This window comes from Pygocentrus nattereri, chromosome 12 (assembly GCF_015220715.1).
Source record: "Pygocentrus nattereri isolate fPygNat1 chromosome 12, fPygNat1.pri, whole genome shotgun sequence".
In the NCBI taxonomy this organism is placed as follows: Eukaryota; Metazoa; Chordata; class Actinopteri; order Characiformes; family Serrasalmidae; genus Pygocentrus; species Pygocentrus nattereri.
The window spans coordinates 9967599-9983533 of record NC_051222.1 but is presented as its reverse complement, the minus strand read 5'-3'; the positions used below and the strand labels follow the sequence as shown (position 1 = coordinate 9983533).

At 41.3% G+C, this 15935-nt stretch overlaps 1 protein-coding gene across 2 annotated transcripts; it reads left to right on the top strand.

Annotated features, from left to right (window-relative positions):
• Nucleotides 1-12764: 12764 nt before the first annotated feature.
• Nucleotides 12765-15708, top strand: socs1b (suppressor of cytokine signaling 1b). Of its 2 annotated transcripts, none has more exons than XM_017717311.2 (2): nucleotides 12765-12991; nucleotides 13369-15708. In XM_017717311.2, the coding sequence occupies exon 2, from the start codon at nucleotides 13440-13442 to the stop codon at nucleotides 14007-14009; it is 570 nt and encodes a 189-aa protein (XP_017572800.1). In that variant the 5' UTR covers nucleotides 12765-12991; nucleotides 13369-13439; the 3' UTR covers nucleotides 14010-15708. The 2 variants fall into 2 exon arrangements, with proteins under 2 accessions (XP_017572800.1, XP_017572801.1); XM_017717312.2 differs by having other exon boundaries at nucleotides 12765-12996.
• The last annotated feature ends 227 nt before the right edge of the window (nucleotides 15709-15935 follow it).

Genomic DNA, 15935 nt, shown 5'->3' with positions numbered 1-15935 from the left:
ACTACACCACACGCACAATTTGAAAATGATTCTAAATTGGCTTGGCTACATCATTGGAAGTAAACACCTAAAGCAAAACATGATATTACCTACAAAAGATACATTTTCTGGAAACAAACCACAGTGCGCTCCACTAAAACAATATGTTTTTATGGTTAGATGATTACATGTTTTTATGATTAGACGATTAGATATTTTCTTGGTTTGGCCTTTTTGGCTCCTTGAACGTTAGCTTACATTAACTAAAGTAACTACCTAACAGGCACTTGCAATAAAATGTACCCAACAGCTTTTAAGTTTAAAAATGAAAAAAGACTACAATTTTAAATATTAGGAAAACAGTAAACAGCTGCTTAAGACAAGATCCATCTGCAGTGAGACTTTCATTTTAAATAACCTTTTTTTTCCACATAAAGTGGGACTTTTTATTTCTAACCAAGACCTGGTTGGATATGGGTGGGTTGTGTACTTTTCAGGAACTTTCGCCTACAAACTTAGCTCTCCTAGGACAGTTGGTTGAGGTGGAGGTGTGTCAGCGGTCGTCAAAAATATGTTTCAAATGTCACTCACTTTCTTTTGAGTCATTCTTTAGTTCTGAAGCTTAACTATTTCACCTGGAAGGCAGAGAACCACTGCTTTGTGTATTTAAGTACAGGCCTCTTGATTTTTTACATTTACAGCATTCTCACCTTTTCAGAACCTTCTTTTAACCTTGTCCAGAGCTCGTCCTGACACATGGCTTTAATATCAGTGACACTGACACTGATGCACGCTTTTCTGACCATAGGCCTATTATTTTTAATCTCCCACAACTTTGTTAGAGCCCTGCTCCTGGAGTTCCTGTTGGTTGCTATCAATTTATAAGCTCTCTTACTGTCATAATGCCTATATAGATGAATCTGTAACCAAATCCATTGTGGTTGCATCTTCCCAGTTGTGTGCTGAGGAACAAGTTACCTTTTCTGCTGCTCCCTTTAAAACCGGGTTGACCCACTTTTAAATCTCGACCATGGCTGAATGACACCAACAGGGCACTCAGGTGAGAGTGTGGGCGAACAGAGAGAAAAATGAAGAAAGACAAGCCGCAGATGCAATAGCACCTCATTGCAAGAAGGGCCTGGGTTCGATTCCTCGGCCGAGCAACTGGGGTTCTTTCTGTTCGGAGTCTATGAGTGTCCTCCTACTGTTCAACGACATGCAATCAAGCCAACTGGAGACGCTAAATTGCCCATAGCTGTGAGCGTGTGTATGTGATTGTATATGTCTGTCTGCCTTGTGATGGTCCAAGATGTTTCCTACCTTCTGCCAAATGAGCATTCAGATCATGCCCCAGGTGGATAAGTGGTCAGAGTAAAGTGCTGTTCAATACAATTAAGTTTGTACTAAACCTCCAGGGTACCATAGCATAGATGCGTCTTTAAAACCTTTAAGGAGTTTCTGCATTTTTAATGAAGAAGATTAATAACATAAGATTAAATATTATGCCCTCGACTCACAGCATGGTACCTAACATAGAGTATACTGCTCCTTTAGGCAATTTGATGCCATTTCTCACTTTTGCTTGAAAAACACTGTAGTGCATATGAAGCCTTCTACATCACTGTACAATATCAACCCCGCTCATCTCCTAAAATAGGCAACTGATATAATAGGTCCTAGTATTTTTTTTTTACTATAAACACCTGCTTAACCTCTGGTGCAGTTCCTGCTTTCTCTAAACATGCAATAATTCTACCCCTTCTCAAAAAAAACAAAAAAAAAAAACCTTGACCACAAAAAAAGTAGTTCTTTGACAGCTGTGGTCCCATTTGAAAAAAAATGATATTTTTAGAACCTTACAATCTGGTTTTAAAGCCCTTCATAGCATGGAGTCGGCCTTACTAAGAGGGCGCTTAAATTGTGTGAGACCTCAGTGCACTTTTAACACTATTGTTCAAATCACTCTTACCAAATGCTTTTTATCTGTTAATTAATTATGGTGTGCCACAGGGCTTTATATTAGGACCTGTACTCTTTTCAATTTATTTGCTTCCATTAGGTAATATCCAAAGGCATCTTTTTTCAGTGTTATGCCCCTGACATGAAACTCTATCGCCCTCTAAAACCCAACATGTGCCTATTGAAGTGCCTCAGTGAGTCTCTAGAGTATAATAAAAGCTAGATGGACATCTTCTTGCAAAGCCATGAAGAGAAAGCTAATATTATTGTTTTCAGCCCTTCTAGACACACTTCAGAGGTATCAAATCATCTAGGAGCACTCTCACAATACATAAAGCCACGTGTTGAGAATCATGAGAGTCATTTTTTATTCTGACCTAAGATTTGAGCAGCAGACCGATAGTTTTTATGGACTTTTTATGTACAATTTAAAAAATTAAACCATGTCTTATGTTTCAAAACCTGGAAAAAGTTATTCATGCTTTAATTTCTTTACGTCTAGATTCTCTGTATGCAGGACTTGTCATTGGCTCGCCTCCAGTTATGCAGCTGCTAAACATTTATAAAGTTCATAAATGCTAAACATTTTTAAGGTAAAAGAATACAATCATTTCCTGAACACAGAACAGCATAAAATATTTTAACACTGCTGTTATATTTTTATGAGCTTTTAAACTCGATGTTGGAAGTTTAAAATGGTGCCTCATATAATCTCATGATGTTTTTGAGCACGAACAGCCAAAGAGCTTACCAACCATTTAGCTCTAGGGGCAGTCGTGGGCTGGAGGTTAGGGAACCGGCCCTGTGACTGGAAGTCACCGGTTCGATCCCCTGAGATGACAATACATGCCTGATGTGTCCTTGAGCAAAGCACCTAACCCTCAACTGCTCCCCGGACACTGTGGATAGGGCTGCCCATTGTGCTCACTGCCCCCTAGTGTGTGTGTGCACTCATTAGCATGTATGTGGTGTTTCACTTCACAGATGGGTTAAAAGTGGAGGTGAAATTTACCTTCTCTTAATCATTCACCCCCATTCGCTGTGGGTGCCCTCTGGTGTTTTGCAGTCATGTTTTTGATATAATGGGAGAAATAGGAAGAGGCTAGGCCCCTCATGAACTCTTACACATCAGGGAGTTCATTTGATCTGTCCTAACAGTGTAATTCTCACATGCATGCAAAATAAAAGTCATCTGAAATTAATAATGCACTCTACATGTAAGGACTCTGAGTTGTGCGCTACAATTTGCCATTATATTGAATGGGTTTTTGTTAATGTTCTGTGACATTTGTGTAACCTAACAGCAGCTATAAAATAGCACATTTTCGGGTGAGCATGGAAAGATCAATCTGGAGGTGACACAGCTAATGTCTGGAGGGGTTGATTAGCTGGCCTGGAAGGAAGGCAGAGGCTCAGTGGGGTAGTGCAGTATTTTACTGCATAAATCGAAGCAGTCTAATGAGGACAGCGAAAGTGATACTGCCTGTTGCAAGTTCTTGCAAAGAAAACAGTGTGCATGAGATACAATGTCTTCTTTGAGTTCTGGGAAACAGAAACTTCTGACAATACAAGCTGTATAATCAAGAAAATGTATTAAAAATTTATATTATGGAAAAGTGCAGAACACACTTTTTTATTACTGGCTATTTGTAAAACGATATCCATTTTATAATAATCAGGAACGAGCATGAAGCTTGCCACGTTTTGCAGTAACTGCCCATTAAAATGCATTAGATGTATCCAAGATAGAAATAAGAACCGGATACAAACAAAAGCTTAGCACAAAGTGTATGGCCCAGCTGGTTTGGTGGCTCTGCTGCTAATTCAGGTGCATCATTTGGCCTCAAAAATGTATAAACAATTTGGTTGTGTGCAAAAGTTTGGGTACCCCTAGTCAAAAGACGTCTAACAAATATATCTAGAAGGGAAAAGGGCTAAGATGTTTCTAGGCCATTGCTGTTATCCCATGTGGTTGCTAAGGTGGTTTTAGGCTGTTGCTGTGTTATCCTAGGTGGTTGCTATGGAATCCCAAGTGGTTGCTAAGGTGTTTAAGGCTGTTGGTATGGTGTCCCAGGTCATTGCTAAATCATTTTAGGGTGTTGCTGTGTTATCCTGGGTGATGGCTGTGTTATCCTAGGTGGTGTCCCAGGTAGTTGCTAATATGGCATGTCATTTGTGGCAGATTTGAACATTCTTAACATTCTACCATTCATTTCCTATCGGAAAAAAAGCTGTTTGAACGAATGTGCACTATTCCCATGTATTTCGAGATTCTAGCTTGAAGACAGTGAATTGGTTTTTACATTTTTTTGCAAATTGCAGTGCACTATTTCGATGTATTTCCTCAAAGCAGCATGTTGGAAAATACAATTTGCCATACCTGTTGCACAGACCAGGCCACATTTTATTTTGTTTACTTCAATATGTTGAATTTACCGAATATACAGTAATTTTGCATTAGAATGAGCTGAAGCGTGTTCTCTGTAGTGCATATTTACCTCATGTTCACTTAGACAATAAACAAAACACGTCATTTGACCAGGGGTACCATAACTTTTGCACACCATTGTGCTATCTGTATATTTTTAGGCTGAATGTTCCTGCAGTTCAATGCAAAGGAGGCATTTTGTACTTTTTTTTTTAACTAATTCCAGTGTTTAATTACATTTTCTTGACCACACAGCTCATACTGTGAGAAGTTTCAGTTTCCCAGAAATGACAGCAGACACTGTGTCTCATTGTTGTTTTGTAAGAACAAAAGCTAAACACAAAGTTTATGTCACAGCTGACATGATGGCTCTTCTGCTGATTCAGTGATTCAGCCAAAATAAGTATATAGACAGTACAGTCATGTGCTCGACAGAGAACAGACGTAGTGCACATTTTAATACACAATTACTATTTATTTGCTGAATTTGCTGAAAAACATTTTACATCCGATATGGCAAATAAATAGAAATTGTACTGTCGATTTTCAGAAAAATGCCACATTTAAGTTTGTTCCCTGTCTTGTTCTTTGTTCTACTTTCATGGGTGCAGTTTTCAAGCTAGAACCACAAAGCTAAAATGAATGGGTTGGCAGGGTGGCACAGCAAGATAGTCCTTTCTGTTTGGATTTTTGTGGGTAGCCTCATGCTGCCAACTACAGTCAGCCAGTTAGAGAGAGACTAGATACTGTGTGAATGTGTTTGTCTTTATGTCTTTGCATCTACCCTGAGAATTGTATGGAATGTTTCCTGCATTCTACCCAGTAAGAGCTGGGATCGGTGCCAGCACTCCCCATGACCCAGAAGGATAAGGGGCTTAGATGCTGTGTGAGTGAGGAAAGGAATGGCAGAATGTCGAGAAAGTTCAAATCTAACTGCCACAATTGATGACACTTTTCACACGGACCCTTATAGACATATTACATTCAGATTCGCATATATTAGCAACCAACTGGGATACTGTAGCAATGGCCTAGAAACACCGTTGCACTTTCTTCTTCTAGTTAGGTCTGTTCTCTGTAAAGGATGTCATTTAACCAAGGGTGTTGAGACAAGTTTATAAATATAAAACGGAGGTGGACAGTATCCTGCTCACCACCCCCACACAGTGTGTACCTCTAACCTTTTCAAACAAAGTCACGTCAGAGCTGCTGGGCGGAAGCAGTAGACATAGTGCAGAACATTGATTTACATGTTGGGAAGGTGGTGATCCCAAAACCTACTGCTTGTATGCAAATATGCATTTGGTGGCAACATGATTGATATTTTAGAAAATCATCTTTTAACTGACGTAGCATTTCTGCCATTTCAGTGTAAACATGCATGCAGGCTTATATCTTGGATGTGAAGCAAAGAAAAACCTAATAGTCTGCTCAATGATTGCCTGATTTGCTGTAGGATTTATAGGATTATAGGATTTTTCTGAAATAATTCAATATTTAATATGTAAACAAAGTCTTTTAGAGTGGTTTGATGTGAAACACTCTGCTCTAGAGAAGCTTACTGAGCCAGTATTGTAAACACCACACTCCGATCTAAAAATCTGATTAAGAAATCTGATAAAGAGGCTGGGTTTTAGCTCAGTAATCAGATTTTTCAGTACTCGTGAACTCTTACTCTGATTTCTTTCGGATTGCTCAGTCTGCGCATGTGCGAAACACATGGCGGAACCAGAAACAACCAAGCAGCGTTGCCACGAGACGCAGCAAAAGACTTTTGGAGTGACACTGAAACCGACTACATGCTTGACAAAATGACAGATTTAAATATTCGTCATCTTCTAGATTCCGTATGTTCACATTTTCAGGTAAAGCGATGTTTTGGCATGAGGTTTGAGTTGTAGTTTGTTTACGTCACGTCTTCTGTGAGTTTTTTGGCTGGTTACAAAGCCGAAATCCAATTACTGCCTGACTCATGTAGACTTGGAGTTTCTTTATAATCTGATTACTCAAGTGCATGCAAATGCATTGATCGGATTACTGACAAAATCTGATTTTCTGGTCTAAAACATGTTTTTTAAAAGTGAAAACAGCACCCAAAGAATCTTTTTTGTTCAGATGTTACACTGTTTGACCATTATCAGCATTAGAAGACATGAGCAAGTTCACTGATTGTTTGGATAGCAAATAAAAAGGCTATTTTTGTGGTGTAGGCATCTCACCATGGTTTCTCAACTGTGAGACCTGTGCATCTAGGATTACAATTATGGTTCGTGCTCGATAAAATGTTGCTGTTTTATGTTGCTTTGTAGTGTGGTGCATAAAGTTGCATGCAACTACTAAGCAGTCCTGTAGAACGTTACGTTTGATATGTTTAGCCTACACAGATGTGGCTGAAATTTGGGCTCAAACATTTCGTTGAGCTTTTTTTTAACATACTGCTTAAAAACTTTCAGTTGAAAATATCAAAAATTTGTCGTAGAAGGAACAACGTGCCAAAGCGAAGTTAAACATTATGGGGGAAAATATCATACCCAATATTTTGGTTGTGATCAAAATGCAATTACTTTTTATTGCTTATGCTTCGGCTCTTTTTTGGCCAAGAAGACCACCATTTCTAAGACTTGAGTTCAGACTTGTTCAGCCCTACAAAGATATGGCCAACTGGTTTTAGCAAGGCACAGTCTGACATAGCGACAGATTCCAAACAAAGAACGAAAAGCTGCCTTACTCCAAAACAACAGTGAACGTTTGCCCTGTGGTAGCTAAAATAAATAAATCAGACCTCAACGTCAACAAGACATAATATAGGCATCATGTATCCAAACCACAGGATATAAAATGGATCCAATCATTTTATTTTTGATGACTTGCAATTCTATTGGCCAGCATTTGTGTTTAGTTTGGGTTTAGATGAAAGTAAATGCAAATATAATTACTATAAATCAAATCTAGGCCAATAGAGCTGAAAGACATTACCAGGAAACTGCACTTCTTAAGCTAACAAACCTTGTGTCATCATTACTCACTGTAAAATAACATCTGTGTTGTGCAAGATAACAGGATACTCACCTTTAAGTTATATTCTGAATATCATTTGTACATATTTGTCATAGTTGCTTGACTAGAATGTTACAGGAAGCTCCAATACCACTTGTTTAGCTTTTACTGAATGCCACAGTCATTATGCATCTAGTTTGGCTGACCAGTATTTTCAGTCTATGGGAAGACAGAGGAAGAAGAACAAGGTCCATTTACTGTAAAATGAAACCATATTATAGGGTTCAGATCCCCTGTGATAAGAAGTCTCTCTGGGAGAAATCCTAAACCACCTTTCATCTGATTGTTTAATGTGTTTAATTAAAGTTAATTAACTTGTTTAAGTTAAATTGTTTAATCAGAATGTTTCATTTATATGTCAAATCATTTCTTATCTTTGCATTCCACAGAATTTGATCAGATTTGCCAGATTTGTTTTTCAAAACAATAATTTGACCTTCAGTTATGAATATTTTGGTCTCTCCCTGTTCAAAGCGAGACAGCACTCTGGTCTTCTATGGTTGTAAATAACTGCTTGGTGGCATTGCAAAAATGGCTGGCGAGTAAACAGACTTGCCTGGGAGACCAATAAGGGGTATCAATGAGGAGACAGGTCATTGGTTGGAATGAAAATGGTAAAGCTCATAACACTAAACGGAGGAAAAAGTCCAGTCTTTCAATAAAAAGTGCCAGTCAGCTTCTTGGTTACGCTGCAGGTGGAGAAGGAGGTTGCGTTGTGGAGATCTGCGCAAGCACTGTAGCCAGAGCACCAAAAAGAATCATGATTTTGTGTGTTAATTAGCAAAATGCTACAAACTGTTTATGATGTTTTGGTAAGAGTTCATCAGATTTTTTAAAGCATCCTTTTTAAACAGTAATTTGACTTTCAGTTTAGAGCATGTTGGTCTCTCCTCAATCAGAAAGAGGCATCTGGTCGTGTATGGCTGGAAATAACTGCCCGGCGGTGTTGCAAAGTAATCAGACTTTCCTAAAAGGACATAGCTTTCTTATATGGACTTTGGGACTAGCTAGCTAGGCATTAAACAGTTTTGTGTCTTTATAATGAAAATCTACTCTCTCGCTCGCTCGTCCGCAGAGCTGACTATAATGTGGATCTAATACATCACAGATCAGATGAAAATCAAAGAGAACAGAACGGAATGTGCATTTAGCCAGTCAGGAACAGGTTAAACAGCACATATGAAGCTTTGCAGGGACAGTGCAGATAAACATGAAACTCAAGCCTTTTTTAGAAATCAAATTTTATAGATATAATTGAATAAAATGTTAATTTATCATGTTTGTAACCAGGTTTGTTTTATAAGACACATTGTAGCTCGAGAAAAAATCGATATGTGATAGAAAACATGCTGAAAGACAGGACAGTCAGTTTGTTCAGGGAGCTCAAGTATCAGGCTTCCATTTGCTCGCATTCACTCACTCGGAGCCTCTGGTCGCACCCATTATGGCTTTTAAGCCAAGGACTCCTGCCTAACCCTGGGAAGTAAGGTCAGACCGTAATTCTCCTTTATAGTATTTTTTATCAAGTTATCTCCCTCCACCTCCTGTTTTTCTTTCATAACTTAATTTCTAATGTAGCACAGCATTCTCAGGTTTCTCATTTCATAATCATCTACAGATCTGCTTCTCATTTTGGAAACATCTAGAGGAACTTCACTTGTTCATGAGTTGAAAGCTGTGAAATGGCACAGGACTATCACATATCGCTGTCGTCAGAAGAAAACCTCGTATCTCGTGCGACGATATGGGCTAGCTCTTCTTGAAACGCCTCTTGGAGAAAGGGTGTGGCACAACGCAGAAAATATCTGGCCCCAAATCACAGAATTCTTGGGCAGTCATGGGCTGGAGTTTAGTGAACCCGGTTCGATTCCCTGAGCCAGCAGTACATGACTGAGGTGCCCATGAGCAAGACACCTAACCCCCAAATGCTCCCCCAACACTCCGGGCAAGTGTGCTCACTGCCCGTTAGTGTGTATGTGTTCACTAGTGTGTATGTGGTGTTTCACTGTACAGATGGGCTGAATGCGGAGGTGACATCTCCCCATTGTGGGACTAATAAGGGTCACTTAATCTTAATCTAATCTAATCTAATCTCCAAAATGAAGAAAACGTTCATTTCGGGCTATTTTGTTTGGGCCATTCTTCAATTCCTCAAATTGACACACAATTTAAAGAGCAACGGCCGTTTTCAAATTATGCCAAAACCTAAAAGCTGACAAAACGAGATTTTCTTCCAATATACATGGGTTGCCAACCAAACTGTAAACAGTAGTGTATCTTATTTTGTTTGGTGTTGAAATATTTTGGAAAAGGATAAACGCTCCCACACCGCATATGTAAGCTAAAGTGATGTAAACCCCCATCAGTAGTGCATTTTTCTCTATATGAACACAGTCAGGTCCATAAGTGTTTGGACACTGATGCAATTTTTGTCATTTTGCCTCTTGCACCACCACAATGGGTTTGAACTGAAGCCGTCAAGATTGAAGCGTTTAAGTTCATCCATTTTTCAGGCTCAAAAGTTGACTTAAGCTGTTGTGGCCTTTTCCCCATTATTTCCTGACAGATTAGGGAAATAAAGGTTCTGGCGCTGATTCCAAGTGTTGAATACGCACATCCACAACCCCAGTAGATTCTCAAGACGTGATCGAAGTGTTGAACTGCTACCAAGTACGTATTGAACACTTAGGATCAACTCCAGACTTTCGATCACCTTAATTTACCAATGAATTGACAAGGGAGTCAACCCACGTGGCCATGAGACTGCTTATAAGTCAACTTAGAGCCTGTGAAAATAGAGGGATGGTGTAAGAACGGCTGTCATTCCTAATTTGGTCAGTGCAACGTTTTGGTCAAACAAATTTACATTAAAGCTGAGGGTCTCCGAAAGTTGACTCATGAGCAGTTGAATGGCCAAGTGGGGCCGTTTCCCCATTATTTCCTGATAAATTAGGGAGATCAAAGGTCTGGCGTCAATTCCAGGTATCAAATATGCATCTCCACCACCCCAGTGGACTCTTCCGCAGAGTTGCTCTTCCTGTAGCCTGACGTTGATGAATTTGTTTCTGGTAAACGGAACATCTCTCTCTCTCTCTCTCTCTCTATCTCACTCTCTCTCTCTCTCTCTCTCTCTCTCTCACTCTCTCTCTCTCTCTCTCGCTCTCTTTCGCTCTCTCTCTCTCTCTCTCTCTCTCTATCTCACTCTCTCTCTCTCTCTCTCTCTCTCTCTCGCTCTCTCTCGCTCTCTCTCTCTCTCCCTCTCTCTCTCTCTCTCTCTCTCTCCCTCTCTCTCTCTCTCTCTCTCTCTCTCCCTCTCTCTCTCTCTCTCTATCTCACTCTCTCTCTCTCTCTCTCTCACTCTCTCTCTCTCTCTCTCGCTCTCTTTCGCTCTCTCTCTCTCTCTCTCTCTCTCTCTCTCTATCTCACTCTCTCTCTCTCTCTCTCTCTCTCGCTCTCTCTCTCTCTCTCTCTCTCTCTCTCTCTCTCTCTCTCTCTCTCAGAGCACCGTGCATGCTCCTTTAAAGGAACAGTGGAAGTGCTCCTGCGTGCGCGAGCCATGTTTATCATGAATGATCTCCTAATTTACAGGTTCTGTCGCTCTCCCTCAGAGCTCGTCCCTCCCGTGTGGACTGTGTCTAGTTTGTGCGCAAACACTGCGACTGTAAGTCTCGGAGATAGCTTAAGTAGAAAAGCGTGTCATGAGGCTGACCGCTGGTTGCAAATCACGTGATTTAGAGTAAGTCAGAGGGTGAGAGTGAAAGTAAAAGAGAGCATGAGTGTGTGTGTGTGTGTGTGCGTGCGTGTGAGTATGTGTGTGTGTGTGTATGTGTGTATATGTATATATATATGTATGTGTGTGTATATATGTGTGTGTGTGTGTGTGTGTGTGTGTGTGTGTGTGTGTGTGTGTGTGTGTGTGTGTGTGTGTGCGTGTAAAACAGAGGGAGGGTGTGTGGTTGGCATTGTTTGTATTGCTTTACACGTCCTCTGTGTCCAGCTGGTCAACTAATGTGAAGCGCTTTCAGACTTGCAAACCAAGAAAACAAAGTAAAAGTCCTGCAAAGCACAAAAATGGTTCTAAAAGTTTTGGTTTTGCTAAATTGTAGGACGATCCAGACCTTCATAAAAGCAACGTTTCAGTGCATTTCGCTAAAATAGAACTTTAAAAAAAAATATATATATATACACACACACTACAAATTAATATAAGACAATACAGGCCTTTATTAGTCCCACAACGGGGAAATTCTCAGTGTTACAGCAGCAAAAGGCACAGCCATAAAAAAAGAGAAGTAACAAGTTATTAACTTTAAGTAACTTACGGTTTTTACGGTTTGTTACTTGTCACTATAAAGACAATAGATATTAAAACTAAACATAAAAATAAGATAAAAAAATATAAACTCTATCCTTCACCAAGAATAGCAAAATAAAGAATGATAAATCAATAGAAAGCTAAGATGTTTACACTGCAAGGCTGTTTTGCCCCAAATTCACGTGGCGTTTTGCCCATTCGCTGCTGGTTTATATGGTGAGGAATTAACAATATGAACAATGACAGATTATTATGAATGAATATAAATATATTGTGGCCACGGGAAATAATGCCTGCATACAGATTTTTCTTCAGAGACATCTTGAAGAGGAAATGTCAAAAACCTTCAAGAGTGCCAGTTCAGCCCATCGAACCTGCATGTGTGGATTTGGACGCAGCCGCAAACCTTTCTGAGAAGGTCTGGATCCACACTGTCCAAACACCACAGAGGCGCCCAGAACAAGCGGAGACCCAGCGCTGGAACCCCTGAGATACCGGCGCCTCATCGGGTCAAAGTGGGCAGAGAGTCTGAGAACTGAGCCCAGCGCTGTGTCTGGCGACCAAAATGCGCCTGTGGTGTTGGAAAGCCTTACATTTTATTAAAAAGGCGGTTTAACAAGGACAGTAAAAGCAAAAGAGTCGAAACGTTTCGTTGTGACTTGTGAGGTGAACGAAATATTAGCCTAGTGGCTGCGTTAGCGGCGAGCCGGCCCCTCAAAGCGAGGAAAACAAACGAGGGCGCGCGCGTGTTCACCCTCCGAACTGTTCAGATGTGTGTTTGTGAACGGGCTCGTCTTACTATCCTTCTGAGGACCGCATGCCCAAGTGATGTATTCGCTGGTATAAGACCGTCCTCAGTAGGCATCTGTGGAAGTCCTCACAATTCATGTAAAAACACACATATACGTGTGTGTGGGCGTGTATGCGGAGCTTTTACACTCTGATTGGTGAAGTGGCTTAACGCTCCCCGGCCCGACTACAATTCCTCTCAGGCACGACTGAGCGAAGCTTTCACTTTCGCTTTTTCCCAGTGTGTCAGCGGAGGCGACATGTTTTAGTCCAAAGTGATGTTCTCGCAATGTAAGGACGTCGACACGGCTGGCGAGTGCGAGAGTTCAGGTCGGCCGCTCAGCGTGTAGCGAGACAGACGGCGAGGAGTTGACGTGAGACGGACTGGCTAACGGGAGAAAAAGCTGGCTGACGTGAGGCGACCCGGCTATGGCTCAGTGGCTCGCAGGACGTCGACCTTTGACGTGAGGTTTGCTTCTGTGACACTGTTTTTGCTCGATATCGTGCGGGACTGTGTGCTCGTCAGTCTGCCGAGGTGCTGTGTGTGTGTGCGGGTGTTAATGTGTGTGTATGTGAGCAGACTCAGCCTCTTCTGTGCTCTCCAACAGCCCAGCGTCATGCTCTAGAACTGTTCTAACGGCTTCAGTGAGCTCAGCAGGGCTTCGGCCTTCTCCCCTAACTTGGGTCTTGTGAGTGACAACAGGTTGCGAGTAGGAACGAGAAAGATGTCTCAGAGACTCTTTTAACGCAGACGCGCTTGATGTGTTTAGGCATGATCAAACTCCTCCTTCTTCCAGCCCTCACTCAGCTAAATGTCTTTGTTTCTTTCTCTCTCCGCTAGTCCGCCACCGCTCACTTCTGCATGAATAGAAGCCATGGAGATTCTGTGCGACGGCTGGAGCCTGCTCTAGAATGGTCCAGCACAATGAGCCTGACCATGCAGCTGCGCCAAAGGGTCCACCCAAGCCAACTGAGGTCCCCCCTGCACCTCCTGCCCCGCCAACGCACTTTCATCCTTTCCGCCACGCGCAGGACCGCTCCCTCATCACCCAGGCCATCCAGTTCTTGGAGAACAGTGGATTTTACTGGGGCCCGATGGACGTGGACGAGGCCCACGTGCGGCTGGCAGGAATGCCGGTTGGGACGTTCCTGATCCGGGACAGCACGCAGACGGACGTTTTCTTCACCCTGAGCTACCGGGCCGAGGTTGGACCCACCAGCGTACGGGTGCTGCTGAAAAACGAAGCCTTCAATTTGGATGGGAGCAAACACACCTTCCCCTGCCTCTTTGCCCTGCTGGAATTTTATATCTCGTCCCCTAAGAGGAGTCTGAAAAGGCCCTATCGCGGAGCTGCCCCCCAGACTCTTCAGGAGCTGTCCAGGAGGGCCGTGGTACGGACATTTGGAAGGGAGAGCGTTGAAGGGCTCCCTGTAAGTGCTGGCCTCAAAGAATTTCTGAACTTATATCCTTTTGCGATATAAAGGGTGTGTACCTGCACATGTGCGCCATGTGTGTTTATACAGAGATGTTCTGATTTTATAGCAGCTATTCAGGCCCTACCTGCAGGCACAGCTCTTCGTGAATTGTGCGTTTGTCTCTATATGTTCAAGGGTTTATCAGTACTGTTACCATCAAGTGCACTACTACAGGATTTCATCCTTATTTCATCCGCCTGCTGTGCAGACAGTGTTTCATTTCAGATTATGTCCTGTAAAGAAAGATAGGAAATGTCACAACGATGATGCTTTTGTTTTGTTTGCAACGGTAAATTTACTGATCAGTACAAACCTCGAGATTCTGGTACACGTAATTTATATGTACGTACATAATAGATTGTTGGATTTCAAGCAGTGTTTTAAGCCAAGACAGCAACTTCATTAGGACAGTTAGACGTCATAAACATGAATCGCCCAATCATAACAGTTATAGCTTACTTCACTGGTCAAAGTAGCATGCGGTTCTCAAATTGCATTAATTTTTTTTTTTTTTTGATTACCAACAGAATGTAAAGCAAAATGAGTTAAAGCTCTTTTATTTATCGTTCTGATAAATATGCTTTTACATCTTTTTTTTTTTTTTTGTACTTCAAGTTAACATTATTTGTCAGACATGGTCTGTTTTATTATATGTCGGTAAAACTATTAAACCAGTGCAAAAGTTATCTAAGCCTACCTTCCCAAATTTGTTCCCACCCCTCTCATGCAATAAATCATCTGATCACTGGCGCATTTAGGAGAAACAGAAACAGAAACTGGTTCTTCTTCAGAATTTCTGACGTGTGCGACATCCTGGTATGTTGAGCGGTCTTCTTGCTGTTTCCTTGAATCCTGACAAAGGCAAGCAGTTATGCTGAGAAGACAGAAGCTTCAGTGGGATTTTATCTGAGTGGTCTGCCAAAGTTTCCAACTTCTGCCACAAACGTGGATCCATGGCCGAAGTTATGTGTTTAGTGGTGGGTGAACAGCCCCATCTAGTGGACCAGTTTGGACAAACTCTTGTTAGATCTTCTTTAACAGCCACCCAGCTCTAACTCACTTGTGTCATAACACTTGTTTGTCCAGAGTCTAGAGGTGCCATGATTCTCCAGTTGTGAAATAGGTCTTAGCTCGTGTCAGATAATTGTGGTGGTAAAATAACAAATGATAAATATCAATGAATGTAATATTTTGATAGTTGTATTGATTGAAAAGAAGCTTCCTAAATGAGTTCTGATCGTTTTAAAAAGATTACAGAATAATCTTCGCCACTGGAATCCCAGAAGGTGGCCTAGCTTGGGTAACCTCCATCACAAGTTTGGTACTTTTATTTTATATTATTACATATTTTTTTTATTCTACCAAAATACATTTATTATGCTTGTGGGAGCAAAAATAGTACTAATTCATTTTTACGCAACCATGTTACACTCTCTTTTTACGCCTTAGAACCAAACAGACTGGTTTTGTTACCATGTCATTACGACTGATGTGTGTAAATGATCTCTATTCTGATTGGCTGCCCTGTAGTGTGTCACAGCCTGGGCTGAAACACTCTGAGTTAAACTGCTGTTGGCTGATTTGCATGACATCGCAGAAATGGTCTGGTTTTGTTCTGTATCTAGACTGTGGACTGAAGAGTGGATAGTTCTCTGTGAAACTTCAATACTGTTTACAAAATACATTAAAATCTTATTTCAAACGAGCACGTTTTCCATGATATGGGTCCTTTATCTTGCAAATGGCAGGTGGAGCTCCAGCTTGAAAATACACACTGAAACACGTAGAGCCATTTTCCCAGGCCCACTGCGAGGCTGATCCTAGATGAACATCTTCAGTTTAGTCTAGAACAAGGCAGAAGTAATGTGAAGCCAGTCAATAAGGTTCAGGGAGGGAATTGAACAAGCACATGAATAGTGAGAAAGCAACAGT